At 41.9% G+C, this 15,739-nt stretch overlaps 1 protein-coding gene across 3 annotated transcripts in view; it reads left to right on the top strand.

The window, feature by feature from the left end:
- The window catches only part of PLXNB2 (plexin B2), a 351,580-nt gene that overhangs the window by 263,646 nt on the left and 72,195 nt on the right, over positions 1-15,739 (top strand). For all 3 annotated transcript variants that reach the window (XM_083463227.1, XM_083463229.1, XM_083463228.1), the window contains exons 8-12: positions 2,766-2,892; positions 7,691-7,841; positions 9,980-10,091; positions 11,789-11,891; positions 12,602-12,703. In XM_083463227.1, the coding sequence (XP_083319353.1) occupies positions 2,766-2,892; positions 7,691-7,841; positions 9,980-10,091; positions 11,789-11,891; positions 12,602-12,703 (595 nt within the window). The remainder of the gene's footprint in view (positions 1-2,765; positions 2,893-7,690; positions 7,842-9,979; positions 10,092-11,788; positions 11,892-12,601; positions 12,704-15,739) is intronic.

Raw genomic sequence — 15,739 nt, 5'->3', positions numbered from 1 at the left:
TGGCGTAACTGTTATACCTCTGAAGTAGGCTTAGCATTTTCTGAACGAAAGCTTTTGCATGGCTGGAGGCTTATTTTTAAATAAGTAAGGGGTGGTGAAGACGACTCTAAGTCAGTCTCCTCTGCTTCAAACTTCCAGGTTAATTAACCCCATGGCAGAACCATGTGGGAGTTTGTGATATGAAGTGCATGCTACTGGCATACAAGGTTTACTTAATTATAGGAAAAAGGAGATAGGTTTTAGGAATCCTACTTCCACTGCAAACATCTTAACTGCAGCAGTAAAATTGCCTCAAAGCTTATCATGAAGCCAAACGAAGAATACCCCTCTATATATACATACTTGAAATGCAGAGGAAACCACACAATTTAATTTGAATGAGAGGCTATGAATGCAAAGGCATATTTGCATATTGCCGGGTTGGGGGATCTCAGCTTTTCTCTAAGACTTCTCATGGTGACTCCTGACCTCATTATTAAAGACTTTCAAAGGTCTTTGTCAGCAAACAGCCAGTTTTGATCACATACACTTACAGACAATTAAGTCTCCAAGTGTCTAAGGAGGACCCCCCTCCCCACAAAAGAGCCCAGGGAGCATTGTACGCTCGGGGGCAATGAAATGCTGGTTGGCTTTGGGCAGGGTGGGGGTGGATGGAGACTAGAAATCTTTGGGAAATGGAATGGAGTGTCCTAGAATAGGGCGTGATTGGAATCGTGAACAGGTACAAGACATACTGCAGAAATTTGTTGCAGCTCCAAATGTCAGAATGAGAGTCTCTAAGTCAGTCCAAAACCTTCTTCAGTGACACACACACACACATACACACACATACACCCTACACACACACACACACACACACACACACACACACACAGAGAGAGAGAGAGAGAGAGAGAGTCTGGGCACTGGATTCAGAATTGGAATTGCTTTCCAGAAATCCACACCATGTGTTTATTTGTTTAAAAAAACAAAATACAGTCATACCTCGGGTTACAGACACTTCAGGTTCCGTTTTTTTGGGGTTACAGACCGCCGAAACCTGGAAATACCGGGACGGGTTACTTCCAGGTTTCAGCGGCACAGAAGCGCTGAGTCACAACCCACGCATGCGCAGACACACCACTGCGGGTTGCGAATGCGCATCCCGCATGGATCATGTTTGCAACACGAGCGTCCACTGTAAACAAGCTTTATTTAAATCATTAAAAGGCAGCAGAAAAATATTGGAACCCAATGCAGATATCTATAATTTCAACAAGGGGAAAATGAGTTCAAGGATATTGGAGTTACAGAGAGCGGGCAAACAATAAAATAAAATAATAATTTCCCAACTATTGTTGTCATACACAATATCTAGGCCTGGTGTCTTTGGGAGCTGCAATACCAGTCACAAAATGAAGGCTGCAGATCCACAGCAGATGATATATGTTTCATGAGGCAACAAATTCCTAGAGGTCCTAGGCCTTTCCAAGGACTGCAGCTGCCAATGATCCGATATTTGGCTCTTTACTCTCCCGCCGCCCCAAACAACTGAAAGGAAAAGGTTCTGAGTTCAGCACAGGCCTCCCAGTTGATCTCCCGCAAGCCGCCGAATTGCATTTTTTTGCTACTAAATTATCTGCTCTGGTTATGTTTTCTTTCAAATGCAATTTTGGGAATTGCAGTCAGCATGACTTTATTTTTATTTTATTTTTTTCAAAGTTAGGGCTCACCTGTACCATACTGTAAGCAATAGTTGTATTGATGGAGAAAGGATGTAGTTATAGAACTCATGAGTTGTAGGGACTCCTGTAGACGATACCTGGTTCAGATTACCAGCATTTCCAGATAGGAATTGTAAAGACTCTTCTATGAAACCCTGAGAACCACTGTCGGTTAGCAGAGGCGATATTGTGTAAGTTTAGTGTAGGCAAATACTGAGCTTCTAGTTTTTCATTGACACAAAACGATGCATTTGATGACACTGGCTCTAGCCATAGAAGCTTGGGGCCACAACAGATCTGTCAGTCTTTTAAGATGTCGGAAGACTCCTTGTTGTTATCCATTGTTATGCAGTGTGTTTCCTGCACTAGCCCTTCATGATAGTTTACATTTCAGGAAGGCATGTCAGTAAATTATTTAGCCATCCAGAGACAGCAATAGGTATCCTTGTGTTGCTCTCTCTACAATTCTGCTTGGCACCTCTGCATCTACTGGATTCAGTATAATGATGGTGATAACCTGAAAGTGGTTTCATATTTCAAGAATTTTCCTTGAGTTCACTTTCCCAGCAGCAGTGGGGAATAGTCAATCTTATAGCCAAGGATGTATGTTTTCATTTGTGACTCAAGCATGAGCTGACAGAGCTAAGCCTCAGGCTGAGACTAAAGACCTGGTGACAAATTTGCAGTGTGTTAAGGAATAAGCAAAACACTCCAGATTTCCACACTCTGTAGGCACAATATTGTTCCTTAACAGCTAAACTACTTTTCTGTTAACATGTTGCTTGAATACTAGGTTAGGATCCCCCCCTCCCCACTTTGTGTACAGTTCATTGAATTTAAGATAAATATTTGAACGTTTGTTGTTGTAATTTGAAAATGCTAACAGGTAATTATCCTGTCATAAAGAATAATAAGTAAACAGAATAGAAGAAAAGAAATATTAAGCACACATTTTATGCCACCTTTCCACCGCCAGTGCTTATGCATTTGAATGCTTTTGTATTTTGAGTTAATGAGTGCGGATTTTTAAAATGTAACTTTAAATTTTGTTATTTATTCCAGATGCACGAGGAAAAAAGACTGTGCAAGATCAGCTCAGGAAAACCACTGGCTCTGGAGCCCAGATGGCATTTGCCTGAATATTACAAGTGCTTACCCTCAAAATATGAGCCGGGGAGCCACAGGCAACGTAAGTGCAACAGGATCGTGTGTGTGTGTGTGTGTGTGTGTGTGTGTGAGAGAGAGAGAGAGAGAGAGAATCCAAATCATAGTGCATTGTGTGAGGAGTGAGAGAATTGCCCTTGCATATAATTATGTGTGCATTTGTTTTGCAATGTTCTAAAGCAGCGGTTCCCAGTTAGGGGTCTGGGAACCCCTGGGAGTCCGCGGAACACGCCCAAGGGGTCCGCAGCACCACCCCCTGCCATGGACTTACTCATCTTGTTAATTGCACAGTGAAAGCCTTCCGCGGATCGTCCAGCCTCTGCTCACAACCAGCGCCTACAAGAAGGCAGGGGAAAAACTTGTGAAAGAGTTGCTGGATGGCAGTGAGCTAGCACTGGGCACAAACCTCTGGCACAGTTCCTTAGGGCTCTTGCAGTTGGAGGGGAGAGGGGGGGGGAAAGTGCAAACAGCTCATATGCTTATCATTTTTTTTAAAAAAATGTAAGGGATCCCTTCCCCTTGCCGTCTACTTTTTAACTGAGAATAACTTCTAATTGTTTCAAGGACTATCAAGTTTAGAGGACTCTCCCACTGCTCGTAGGTGGGGTTTCAGTGAACCTTGCCTTATGAGTTTGGGATTCATGTCTCATCTTGGAAGTGCAACAGGGGAAATGGCTAAGCAGATTGTCACTATGCTTCGCACAACAGTTCACCCTCTGGTGATTTCGTTTAGTGCTAGGGCTGGGCGATACTTCGTTTTCAACACTGTGATAAATGCGGCTATATGGAATTTATCTCAGCGGCTTCTTCCGAGATACATGGCCCAGCCCTACACAGAAAGTGAGTTCTAATGCTTCTCAGCTCCAAGGGCAAGCTTGAAGAGCATGGGGCTTCACAGAACTGCTCAGCTGGGGGGTGGAAGAGGCCTCCCGCCCCCCAGCTGAACAGCTCTGATGCCTCAGAAGGCACCCTGCCCCCCAGCTAAATGGTCTGACTCAGCATGATGTCACTCCCTTTGCTCCTAACACAATGAAACTTGTTATTCTCCTGGTCCACAAGACTCCCAAGGTACACATTGAACAACTTCACACAGGGCTGGGAAACTTTTACAGCTGCATGGGCCAGATCTTTTTCAGGATCGACCTCGTGCTTCAAATTTTGACAGCTGGCCAGGACCACACACCTGTCAATCACATAACATTATGACATCTCATGTCAAATAATGACATCTCCTACCTGTCAGAGATGCATGACTGTGCCCTTTCAAACTCCCAGTCCTAGAAGGGAATGCAAGGGGACTCAAAGGCGTCCCAACAGCCCCCGTGCTCCGAGTGCGTTCCTCCCCTAGAAAAATAGGTGCTGGTACTCACCAAGAAGGGACGCGGGTGGCGCTGTGGGTTAAACCACAGAGCCTAGGACTTGCCGATCAGAAGGTCAGCGGTTCGAATCCCCGTGACGGGGTGAGCTCCTGTTGCTTGGTCCCTGCTACTGCCCACCTAGCAGTTCAAAAGCACATCAAAAGTGCAAGTAGATAAACAGGTACCGCTCTGGCGGGAAGGTAAACGGCGTTTCCGTGCGCTGCTCTGCTTCGCCAGAAGCAGCTTAGTCATGCTGGCCACATGACCCGGAAGCTGTACGCTGGCTCCCTTGGCCAGTAAAACGAGATGAGTGCCGCAACCCCAGAGTCGGTCACGACTGGACCTAACGGTCAGGGGTCCCTTTACCTTTACCTTACTCACCAAGAAGTTGTTACCGTATGTGCCACACTTTTTAACAACAACAAAAAGAGGTGCCAGCCCTGTGTACCTTGGAGTATCCCCTGATAAAAAGCACCGCATGCTCCCATTTCAGCCTGAAAAGGAAATGCAACAGCTGTCTTAAGGCCTTTGTAAAGTGATGTTTGAAGCATCCACAACCACCCTTTTCTTTTAAGTAGCGTCAACTGATGTACCAGTGGGTATGATTTGGGCAAAGTGGCCTCGCAGTCCACTTCTGATCTGTGAGCCGGAGTTTCTACACCCCAATTTAAAAGAAGTAATGGAACTTTCAGACCACCTAAATGTTAAGTGTTTGTGTAAATGACAGAACAAGTGCACTTCTTTATAGAATAAAGAAAATGTTCTCCTTGGGGGGGCAGGAAACAAAGGTGTGGGTTTTTTTAATGATTTATTTTAGAACAAGAGGACTCACACAGCACTTCCGTACACTCGGTCTATACAGCTAGATTCCCTTTTTCGTATGGTTCATTTATTCGCTACAGGTATGTTACAGTTCCCAAAGGGGAAACTGTCTCAGTTGGGGGGGAAATAGGCTGTACAATTGCTAAAGTCACACAACAGCGGACAAAAGCAGAATGAAACATAAAAAAGAGAGAGCATGCAGATAGCTCGGTGTGTCCTCAAGCATCCGGTCAATTCAAGCAAATTTTTAACCCACCCTGTTTTCTCACCTTCATTCCAGCTGCTTGTTTCCTTATATAACAGAAATAATCAAACACTTGAATGCTCAGTTGGCTGTTTTCCCTGAGGCTCACGAAGCCACCAGACATCCCTCTTTGTCAGGAAACTTTTTATTTCTGTCCCCCAGCAGCCCAAAGCTCTACTTCATCTCTCCAATTGTGAATGAGGGTTTTTGGAGGAAAGTTTGTCTTTGTTGCCCTTTCAAAACAAGCGTCTTGATTCTTTCCAGGCTGACTTGTGACTCCTGCTGTGTCCTCCGGCTATTGTTGCAGTGTGGTTAACGTGCTTTAATTATGTTGGAAAAGTTTGAATAACTTCTGTGCTCAATAGATGTTGCGTTTGTGCTTTCCAAAAGCCAAAACAAAACAAACCCTGCAGAACACTCTCTTTTTTTCTAGCACATTTTAGGACAAGATGACAGAGTGTAATTCCATCTCTGCCAAGCTTTTCGCCAAGGGGAAAAGAAAGGTTTTCAGTTAAGGTTGTAATACTTATTGGGGATATTTCTGTTTCTACTTCAATAAATCCCCCAGGCTTTCTTCCTGGTGGAATGGGACAGAATGACCAAAGCACGCTATAGGTTCTTATGGAAGTCTGCACCAATCAAGAGTGCCGTGCCACAAAATTTAAATGGTGTGCTTTTCAATCCAATTTACAAAGAACAGTACTGCACAGTTTGCAGTATACACAGCTAGTTTGCAATATTTTTAGGGTGGGAGAACAAAATGCCTGCTTCCCCAAACCATAATAGTGTTCAGATTTATTTTATTTTTATTTTTTTTAAATAAAATCTCCTTCAAAGATAGTTTTGTGCAAATGTCACCCTGCAGGTCCAAATTCCTGGTTAGGTAGCGGCATCACCACAGCCACACCTGCAAGCCCGCCACTTGCCGGCTAGGACAGAAGTCAGGGTGCAGGCAAATTGTCATCTGATATCAGTTGTGCCAGCTTAGGATTTAGCAGACCCAAGACCAGCTCAACCCATCCTCCCTGGTCCCGAAATGACTTGCATCAGGCCTCACACACATGCCCAGCCCAACAGAGAGGGTGTTTGGAGTCGCTATCATTATCATGCATTTTAAACCAGCTTTGGTCTTGTTTTTTATGAGCACTCCTCCTTTGGAGGTACTGAAAGGACAGATCTACGTTCTGTGTTCTGATCTATGTTGCATTTTCAGGAATGACATTCTGAGGACTACAGAAGAGAACAGCAAATTAGGTGCCACAAATCTCCCAATATGTTTGCTCTATAAGACGCACCAGACCACAAGACGCACCTAGTTTTTGGAGGAGGAAAACAAGAAAAAAAATATTCTGAATCTCAGAAGCCTAAAGAGCAAGAGGGATCGCTGCACAATGAAAGCAGCAATCCCTCTTGCTGTTCTGGCTTCTGGGATAGCTGCGCAACCTGCATTCATTCCATAAGACGCACACACATTTCCCCTTACTTTTTAGGAGGGAAAAAGTGAGTCTTATAGAGCAAAAAATATGGTATTTTACTTTGGCTTTATGGAACAGCTGCCTCTCAAAATACTGATCTTGGCAAGGTGGAGTTTAAGAATATCAGAAGAAATACTCCTATATAGTCTTGTAGGATGTTAGTTCTGGTTCCGTTTCCTTACTAACCTAATAAGGAAAGTAATTTGATTTCATAATTATACTTTAAATTAAATAAATGACTTTATCTCAATTAGAAATATTCCCTTTCCCCCCTCGTTTCTGCATTATTCCAGATTGAGGATGTATAAGTGTTGTGTATTCTTAAATGGTTATATTGCTAAAAACTGAATAAAAATTATAAAAAATAGATTACTTTAAAATACTATTCTGCTCTCGTGTGTGTGTGTGTTCTAAAGTGATCTATAGTGCCTAGTTGCATCAGGCAATGTACGTAGTGCTTGCCTAAAGCCATTTTGTCACTCCTTTTGAATGTAGCCCGGATTTCTGTGTTGCCATCCTCTGGCTTGAGGCTTGAACATAAAAAGCTGTGTTTCACAGTCAGACCTTTCTGGTACTGTCTATTCTGGTGGGAGCTCTCCAGGGTCTTTTGCAATCATGCTACTCTTTTTCAACTTGAGATGCTAAACACTACCCTTGAACTATGGCCCCTTAATTACAATAAGGTTGTTAAGAATCCTAGTTATCAGCAAAGAGGACATTATTGTAATATTAAAACATGTGGCACTAGTAAGCTTTCTTCGGGGGGTTTTTCCCACCAGTGCAACACATTTGCTTCCATTCCTTTTTCCCCTTCCTCTCTGCTACCGTCCCTGTTACCCTTCCTCTCTGCCTCCTCCATGTAGGAATCCATGGTTTTTTCTTATTCGTTGCTTTCTGACAACCTCTTTTTGCTTGCATTTCCAGGTGGGATTGACTCTCAGCCCTTTCCCAGTTTTAAATGGAGATGACCAGCTTTGGTGTCATTTTGGGGAAACGAGCCGTATGGCGGAGTTACAAGAAGGGACTATTACCTGTGAGCCTCCTGCTGAAATCCCTCCAACGACAAAAGGCCAAGGTAAATAAAAGAGCAGGTCTTCACATTTAATATATATGCCTGTGCTTTCCAACTTTGAAGGTATCTACCGTATTTTTTGCTCCATAAGACACACTTTTTCCCTCCTAAAAAGTAAGGGGAAATGTCTGTGCGTCTTATGGAGCGAATGTGTGGTCGATCGCTGGCTCCCTTTCCGGCCCCGGCCCCTTGCCCAGGCCTCCATTGTTGAATGTTCTGCAAACAGAGCCTGTTTGTTTCCCCAGCGACATGTGACTGGCTGATTAGATTATCTGTCTGGAAACTGTAGAAATGGCTCCCTTTCCTTTCCTAAAGAAGCTGCAGAACTGTGAGTTGAACCCCATAAAAATAGGACTTTTTCCCTTTGCAAAGTAAGCTAAACAACTTTGAGCTGATCCTCAAATAAACCAGGGCTTTTCCCCTTTGCAAAAGAAGCTGCACAACTGTGACCTGATCCCAAAAAAAGCGGGGCTTTCCCCCTTTCCTCCTCTAAAAACTAGTTGCGTCTTATGGTCAGGTGAATCTTATGGAGCAAGAAATACGGTACTTATAGTAATTGCTTTGGAAGCACACATAAGTTCTCTACCTAACCCATTGCTCTTCGTATTGGCCCAAGACGTGTAACCAGTCATCCTTTTGAATTAGAAAGATTGGCAGCTGCTACATGCAATAGCCACACTTCCCCCAATACCGCCTGCACTCAACCTGTAAAGAGTGAAGGACAAACTGTGGCATAGCGTGGGTTGGCAGTGCCCGGGGCAAGGCAAGTATGGTGCCCTTTAACCCAAGGTTCCTGTCAGGGCTGGGTGGTGGCAGCAACAGCCCCATTGGCCCCCCTCCCTATGCTATGCCACTGAGGACAAGCATTCACCTTCAACATTGGTAAGCACTAGAGAGCCCCTGTTAGTTAATGAAGAATGAAAACTATGTTGGAAATTTTGATGTTGTTGCTATGTTAGTCCTGGTAGCTGTGTTCTCCATCACATTCCTAAGATCAAGGAAAAACGACCTCATAAAATGCCCACACAGTGTACCCAAGTTCCAAAAATCTTTACAGAGGCGATCTCTGTTGATGATACATAATTACTGTGAAAATTTCTTCATTTGGGGCCTTATATATGCATTTTGTGCTTGTTAGCAATCTATAAATTTTTATTGACAGTAGCAAGCACACACTTTATGCCATATGATGCCATCTTTTACAGATTGTTGCATGTGAGAGTCAGTAGTTCCCATTGGACTGTAAGAAATCTCAGCCATTTCTCCTGAGAAGATTTAGCAAATGCAAATATGAATACTTGTAAATAGCATTTTAAATACATACATACATAGTTGGAATTAACTGGCGCTTAAAAAACAACAACAGCAATTTTCAGCTGACCCCCGTATATGAGATAAAGTGAAAAACAACCTGGAATTTTCAATAGAATTCTTCAGAAAGTGGGTTTAAATCTGAGCTGTCACCACTCTTTCAAAAAGCTGTTAGAAGAAAGCTGAGTTTGAAATTGCTCAATAGCTTGTGAAATAACTTGTCAGAGGGGTTTAATGATTTCCGGAAAAGGAATAGCTGGAAGCCTCATTGAGGAAGTTCCCATTTTTATATATAGCTCTTGATCCTGAGTTCAGCAATAATCCAGATTAGAATCCCATTAATGGAGGAAGTATACGGAGGAAGTTGACCAGCTTTCCAAATTGATAAGTTTTGCTTATTATTTTGAACACATACTGGTCCTTTTGTTTTATTCATAGTGTGTGATTCATAAATTGCACACCCTGACAGTGTAAAAAAAACAAAAAAACCACCATCTTCTGAATTCATGCGCCTTAATTTCTTTGGTTTTTCTGACTTGCATTTTTCAGTTGTAGAATACATTGTCCCTTTTGAATAAGCATTTTCCTGATCTAATAGTCGGGGACTTTTAAACATTTTATCATACTTCTATCAGGTTTTCTTTTTCTTTCTTCCATTTAGTTCCTGGACGTTTAATGCAGTTTCATTTAGGGTGAACAGAAGGTTCTCACACTAACCCCCACAATTTCAAGAAATGTATTGGATAGGCATTAACATTTACCAAGAAGTATTCATTATAAAGCACCCCCACGCAAAGCAATCTCTCTCTCTTTTTCTCTTTTTTTTGTAGATTATGTCTTGGTTCTACTGCGTCTGACCTTTGGTGATAATATATTTCTTGCATCGGGTACATATCCTTTTTATGACTGTGGAGAAGCTATAAACCGTATTGAAAATGAACCGTACGTATCTTGCTGCCTAACCTCATTCTCCATCCTATCCAGCAAACCCAACGTGCATTCAAATATTATAATAGTGAAGTCTCTTGAGTGAACTAAGTGTTCCTATTTTATTTGCACAGTACTTTTGCTTCCCTTTCATCAGGCTCCACAAAGCATATTACGAAAAACATGCTGCCATACTTCATCTTTCCGTATTGTGCGTTCACCATGTCTTAATTCTACTGCATTTGATCTTTGATGATATAATATATCTAAGACAGGCATGCCCAACATGTTGATCGATCGCGGGATTGGTTTTGGTCAGGGGTCAGCAAGCTTTTTCAGCAGGGGGCCAGTCCACTGTCCCTCAGACCTTGTTGGGGGGAGGGCCAGACTATATTGGGGGGGGTGAACGAATTCTTATGCCCCACAAATAACCCAGAGATGCATTTTAAATAAAAGGACACATTCTACTAATGTAAAAACACTAGGCAGGCCCCACATATAACCCAGAGGTGCATTTTAAATACTCATGTAAAAACACGCTGATTCCCAGACTGTCCGCGGGCTGGATTTAGAAGGCGATTGGGCCGGATCCAGCCCCCGGGCCTTAGTCTGCCTACCCATGGTTTTGGTAGGCCGAGAGAGTGAGAAGCCTGGTGCGCTCCAACTGGCTCCTCAGATCTGTGAAACCTAATATCTAAATATCGTTTGACTTTTCTCATTTGTTTAGTTAATTGTCCATCTAGTAACTATTTGGCTCTGCCATGATGATATCCAAACATAACTACTGTATCTGTGAAATAAAGACCCCTTTGTTTGTTTGTTTGTTTGTTTGTTTAATAATTTTTAATGACTTTGGAGGGGGTGGGAGAAAGAAACGCTTGCTGAAGAATGACGATGGGAGACTGGGGTAGATTGCTGCCAATTTTTGATACTGGATAGTAGATCGCAGCCTACTTGAGGCTTGACAACCATATGTCAGGAGTGCTCTGATGGTGTTTCCTGCTTGGCAGGGGGTTGGACTCAATGGCCCTTGTGGTCTCTTCCAACTCTATGATTCTATGATTCTATGAAGTTGGACATGCCTGATCTAAGATTTCTTTTTCTTCTGTCCATCATTGTTTTGTCAATTTGACACTTCGGGGCACAAACATACTGGGTTTTTTTTTTCATTTACTAAGGAACACTCACCCAAAAATGAAACTTATGAGTCCCTGGATTGTATTAGTAATAAATATGTTCTAATATCCAGAGTACTTTCTGGATCTTGGTTTCAAACCACTTCCTTTGAGCTTTCCATGCTTCTCAGGTCTACCATGGGAGGAGAAAGTATCGCCACAGCTGACCAACTTTCAATATCACTTCCCGTGATTAGAAATGTTAATGATTAAGTGGTGTCTTAAATAAAATATATAAATTAAATAAAAGACATGGCCACCTCAGGGACATGGCTCCTTTCAGATTTCTGAATTTCCCATTTACTTTGTGGTGGTTGTGACTTTTAAGTCATTCTTGCGAAACTCGTGACTCTGTTTCAACTGGAAACCCAGGAGACAATCCCTGGACTGTTTGTGTGGCAGCTGACAATCCACAATACAATTTTGTTCTCTGAAAAAGTGGAAGTTATTTATTGCTATATGAAATGTAATTCTAAGGAAGCCTTGTAAAGGGAAGAAAGGAACAACAAATCTCAACCTTTTGGCTTATCCATACAGGTGTTATTCCTGTGCAAGCAGTAGATGGAATTGCCAGTGGGACTGGAAAATCCATACCTGTGAGGACTCTTCTTCAAAAACAGATGTGATTCAGCAAAATATGGTAATACCTCTAAAAGTAGTATGAACAGATCTTATTTAAATACAGCAATACCTCTGGTTATAAACCGTCCTCCTTGCGAACACCGGGTTACGAGCTCCACTAACCCGGAAGTAGTTGCTCCTGGTTGCAAACTTTGCCCCGGGATGCGAGCGGAAATTGCATGCCGGAATCCCCATTAGTGAAAGCACGCCTCAGGTTAAGAATGGTTTCGAGTTGAGAACGGACCGCAGGAACGAATTAAGTTCGTAACCAGAGGTACCACTGTATTTAAGTGGTGTTTTCTACTTTATTTTCATTTGTTTGTTTGTTTTGTTTTGTCTTTTGTAAATAAATCGGAAAGGAATAGCAACAATCTGAAAGTAACTTCAGGGGGACGGGGAACTCTGGGGGTTTTCTAACTCCTTGGTGGGGAATGGAAATAAATATTGGAGTGAAGTGACTGGGAAGCCGTTCAATGTTTTCTTTTCAGTCCATTTTGCTGTTTTACTTAAATGGCTGGAAAGGAATTTCAAGAATGGGAATGAAAGTTCAGCATATGCTGCAGTCATTTTTAGCATGTCTAATTTGAAAAACTGCAATCAAATCTGTCACTAAGCATGAAGATCTTCAGAACAACAAAAATTCAATTGTCCAAAGTAGGTGCAGATGTTTTGCGATATAATATTTCTAGTTTTAATTGCATATGAATATGTTTTGTTTTTTTCTCCTAGGCGGAAAAATGCCCACACTTTCTAGATCCCAACCCTAAAATAATACCCATGGAAGTCTCAACAAAAGTATCTTTTGAAGGAAAGAATCTGGATTATTATGAGGTAATTTTCACAAAGTGCTTGAATATATTTTAATATTATATACCTCTCAGCAGTTCGTGAACAGTGTCCTCTTCTGAAGTCTGCTGTTTACAAACTCCTTGTGCAAAAAACGTTACACAGTTCTAAATAGACATTGAACAATTCTTTGCATACAAGACTGATGATTTCTTTAAGCTTGCTTTCATAAATATTTCACAAATATAACAATAGTCTTCAATATTATACAGTTGATGTGGGTAAATAATTAAGAACATGTATGCTTTTTGTTCTTTGATTTACTTGTCGTGTTTGTTGCATTTGACTTAACGTTACAATGAGCAGAGAAACGTATTTGTCTAGTTTATATCTTTTGTTGAAGTGTCTGCCGTATTTTATAGCTTCGCTCTGTTGCCAAACATTCCCCCCCCCCCGACATTTGTCAGGGATGATAAAACTGTTTTTACTTTTCCTCCCTTCCCCATGCTAAGCTGAAACATTTTTGGTGTTGCGAAACATCTCTCATGTGTAATGTAAGCGAATTATATGTGTGTCTCTTAAATCAGTGGTTCTTAAACTGCTCTTTAGCTGTCGCTGTCATAGTTGCCCCATTTTTCTCCAGGATGAAGGGGTACGGGGTCTCCTGATTAGAAACGGTTCACTGGTGTGGAGAAACAATATTATTATTATTTATTGAGCTCATATGCCGTCCTATATCCAGAGATCTCAGGCCGGTTCACAGAAAAGATCACAACATAATAAATCAGAATAAAAACAACAACCAAATAATACTCCCCCAGAAAAGAGCCACATTTTTAAAGGGAATAGGATAGTCTTTGCAGTCATGAAGAATAATGAGGGTGTTCCCAGATGTCCAGAAAGGCTACCAAGTCTGCCCCTTCTTCTGCTCCTTCTTCATCTTGTTCCTCCTTCAGCCATCTCCATTCCTTCTAGAAAATTCCACCACACCTTCTTTGGCTTTGTACCTCAATGGCTGTATCAGAAGAGCTGTATTTGAGAAGTTGCATCTTGAACGTAACAGTTCCTGGAGCTTTGTTGGTCTATGTTTATAGCCTAGGGACAGCATGATACTTTTATGTGAAATGCAGATTATTATGAAATAGTCCATTAAGAGAGGCTTTGCTCATTCCCCAACGGTCTCTGTCGTAAAGGCCCTTGAGAGGTTAGTGTTTCGCATTTAATGGACAGCTGCTCTAAATGTAGTTTGGGGCTTCCTATGCCTCATCTTGGATGTAGCAATCAATATTTGTGCGGTTTTAATTACAGGATATGGATATGGCTGCAGTAGGAAAAAATGGAAAAAGGTTAGGTGTGGGTGCAGTGCAGCTGTGTTGAGCTATAAACAGGAATACATATGTAATCCTGTTCCCTCTGTGCCCACACGTACCCTTGAAGTGATGTGCAGGGATGCTCTGTGAAAGATTTGTTATTCCTTAATGTGTCCTGTTCTGATGGTGCTTTGTCTGTAGCGCCAGAAGAAGTACATTTAGCAACAGCATGGAACAACTACAGTCATCCATTCAACTGTGGCCTCCATGTTGTAGAAAGCAATATAGTAGCAGTAGTACAGTGGTACCTCGGGTTAAGTACTTAATTCGTTCTGGAGGTCCGTTCTTAACCTGAAACTGTTCTTAACCTGAAGCACCACTTTAGCTAATGGGGCCTCCTGCTGCATGCCACCGGAGCACAATTTCTGTTCTCATCCTGAAGCAAAGTTCTTAACCCGAGGTACTATTTCTGGGTTAGCGGAGCGTGTAACCTGAAGCGCATGTAACGCGAGGTACCACTGTACATCCTTTCAAACTAACAGGATCTGCTAATGGAAGAAACCTTTCTGCATTAATAGAACATAGAGAGGGATGTTCCCACTTGCCAAACAATCTAGAATTTAGCATGCTACCTAGACACCTTTATACTTTACAATTTAATCTCCCGATCAAAACTATTCAGTGGCACCATCATGGGTCCAGGACCACCCCTTTAAAATCACTGCAACATTCCTGTTTGGGGCTGTAAAGTTTCTCTTGAACTTTAGATTTTGGATTACATCAACATTTCTCTTGCCTGAGAGCCTGTCAGAGCCTTCGTGCCGCCTTGCTTCCTGAATCTGCTACCTGCTCGAAATTTCTTTAATTAAAATGTTTTTTCTCTTCAGTAACCCAACTTACACTTTGAGTTCCTTTCCAAATACATCCTAGTCGTATTGTGGAGAAGTATCTCGCCCCTGAGAAGGGCAATATGAAAAGCAAGGGAATGAAAGTGAAAGAGTGCTGGGACATTTCTTGCCACCCTTCTCTGTAGTTTGCCTTGCCCTGTTTCCCACACTAATGAGTAAGGCAAGGAGAGGAAGAAAAGGCAGAGAATCAACTCTTCCCTCAAAAAAATTATTCTTGGGTTGGGACACCTCAGGTCTTTCTGCGGCAACCTCTCAGCAAGCTACCTTTTTAATGACTTTCTCAAATTCTTTCTGCTGTGTGTTCAAGAGCACTGTGACATGGCTGAAATGTAGGAATTCCTCATTTGGCAGTTCATAAGTTGGTTATTTTGGCTGGGGAAATAGCATTAAGAGCACATACAATGCAGATTTTGTGACTACACTTTCGCTTTCTCCACCGGCTTCTTCTTAGTTCATTCTTGCTTCATACTTGGCTATTGTTTGGGAATTCTGCCACTTTCTCGGAAAGCAGAGAATTCCTGCTGCATTTACAAATGCCACTGTCAGCTCTTTCTAATTTCCAGATTGTGTTTGTAAATCTATAGAAGCTTGATTGATTGATTTTTAGATCTTGGTAAGAGCTGAAATTATCATTTTGGACAAACTGGTAGTGCAGAGTTGGTTGTGGCAGTGATGATGATGATGATTTCGATTTCTAACCTGTGTTTCACCATAAGGTCCTAGCATGGGTTATAGCCATTTTAAAAAGACAACATTAAAATCAGTTTACAACAAAATATTTTAAAATCATTTGTTTTTGTAGCTATTGTATTGTTTCTGATTTTCCTGAGAGCTCTCCTGTTAGCTAAGGTTGAGAGAGAGTG

The sequence above is a fragment of the Podarcis liolepis genome (assembly GCF_965112155.1).
Source record: "Podarcis liolepis genome assembly, chromosome: 10".
Lineage (NCBI taxonomy): Eukaryota > Metazoa > Chordata > Lepidosauria > Squamata > Lacertidae > Podarcis > Podarcis liolepis.
This window is presented reverse-complemented; position numbering and strand designations above follow the sequence as displayed.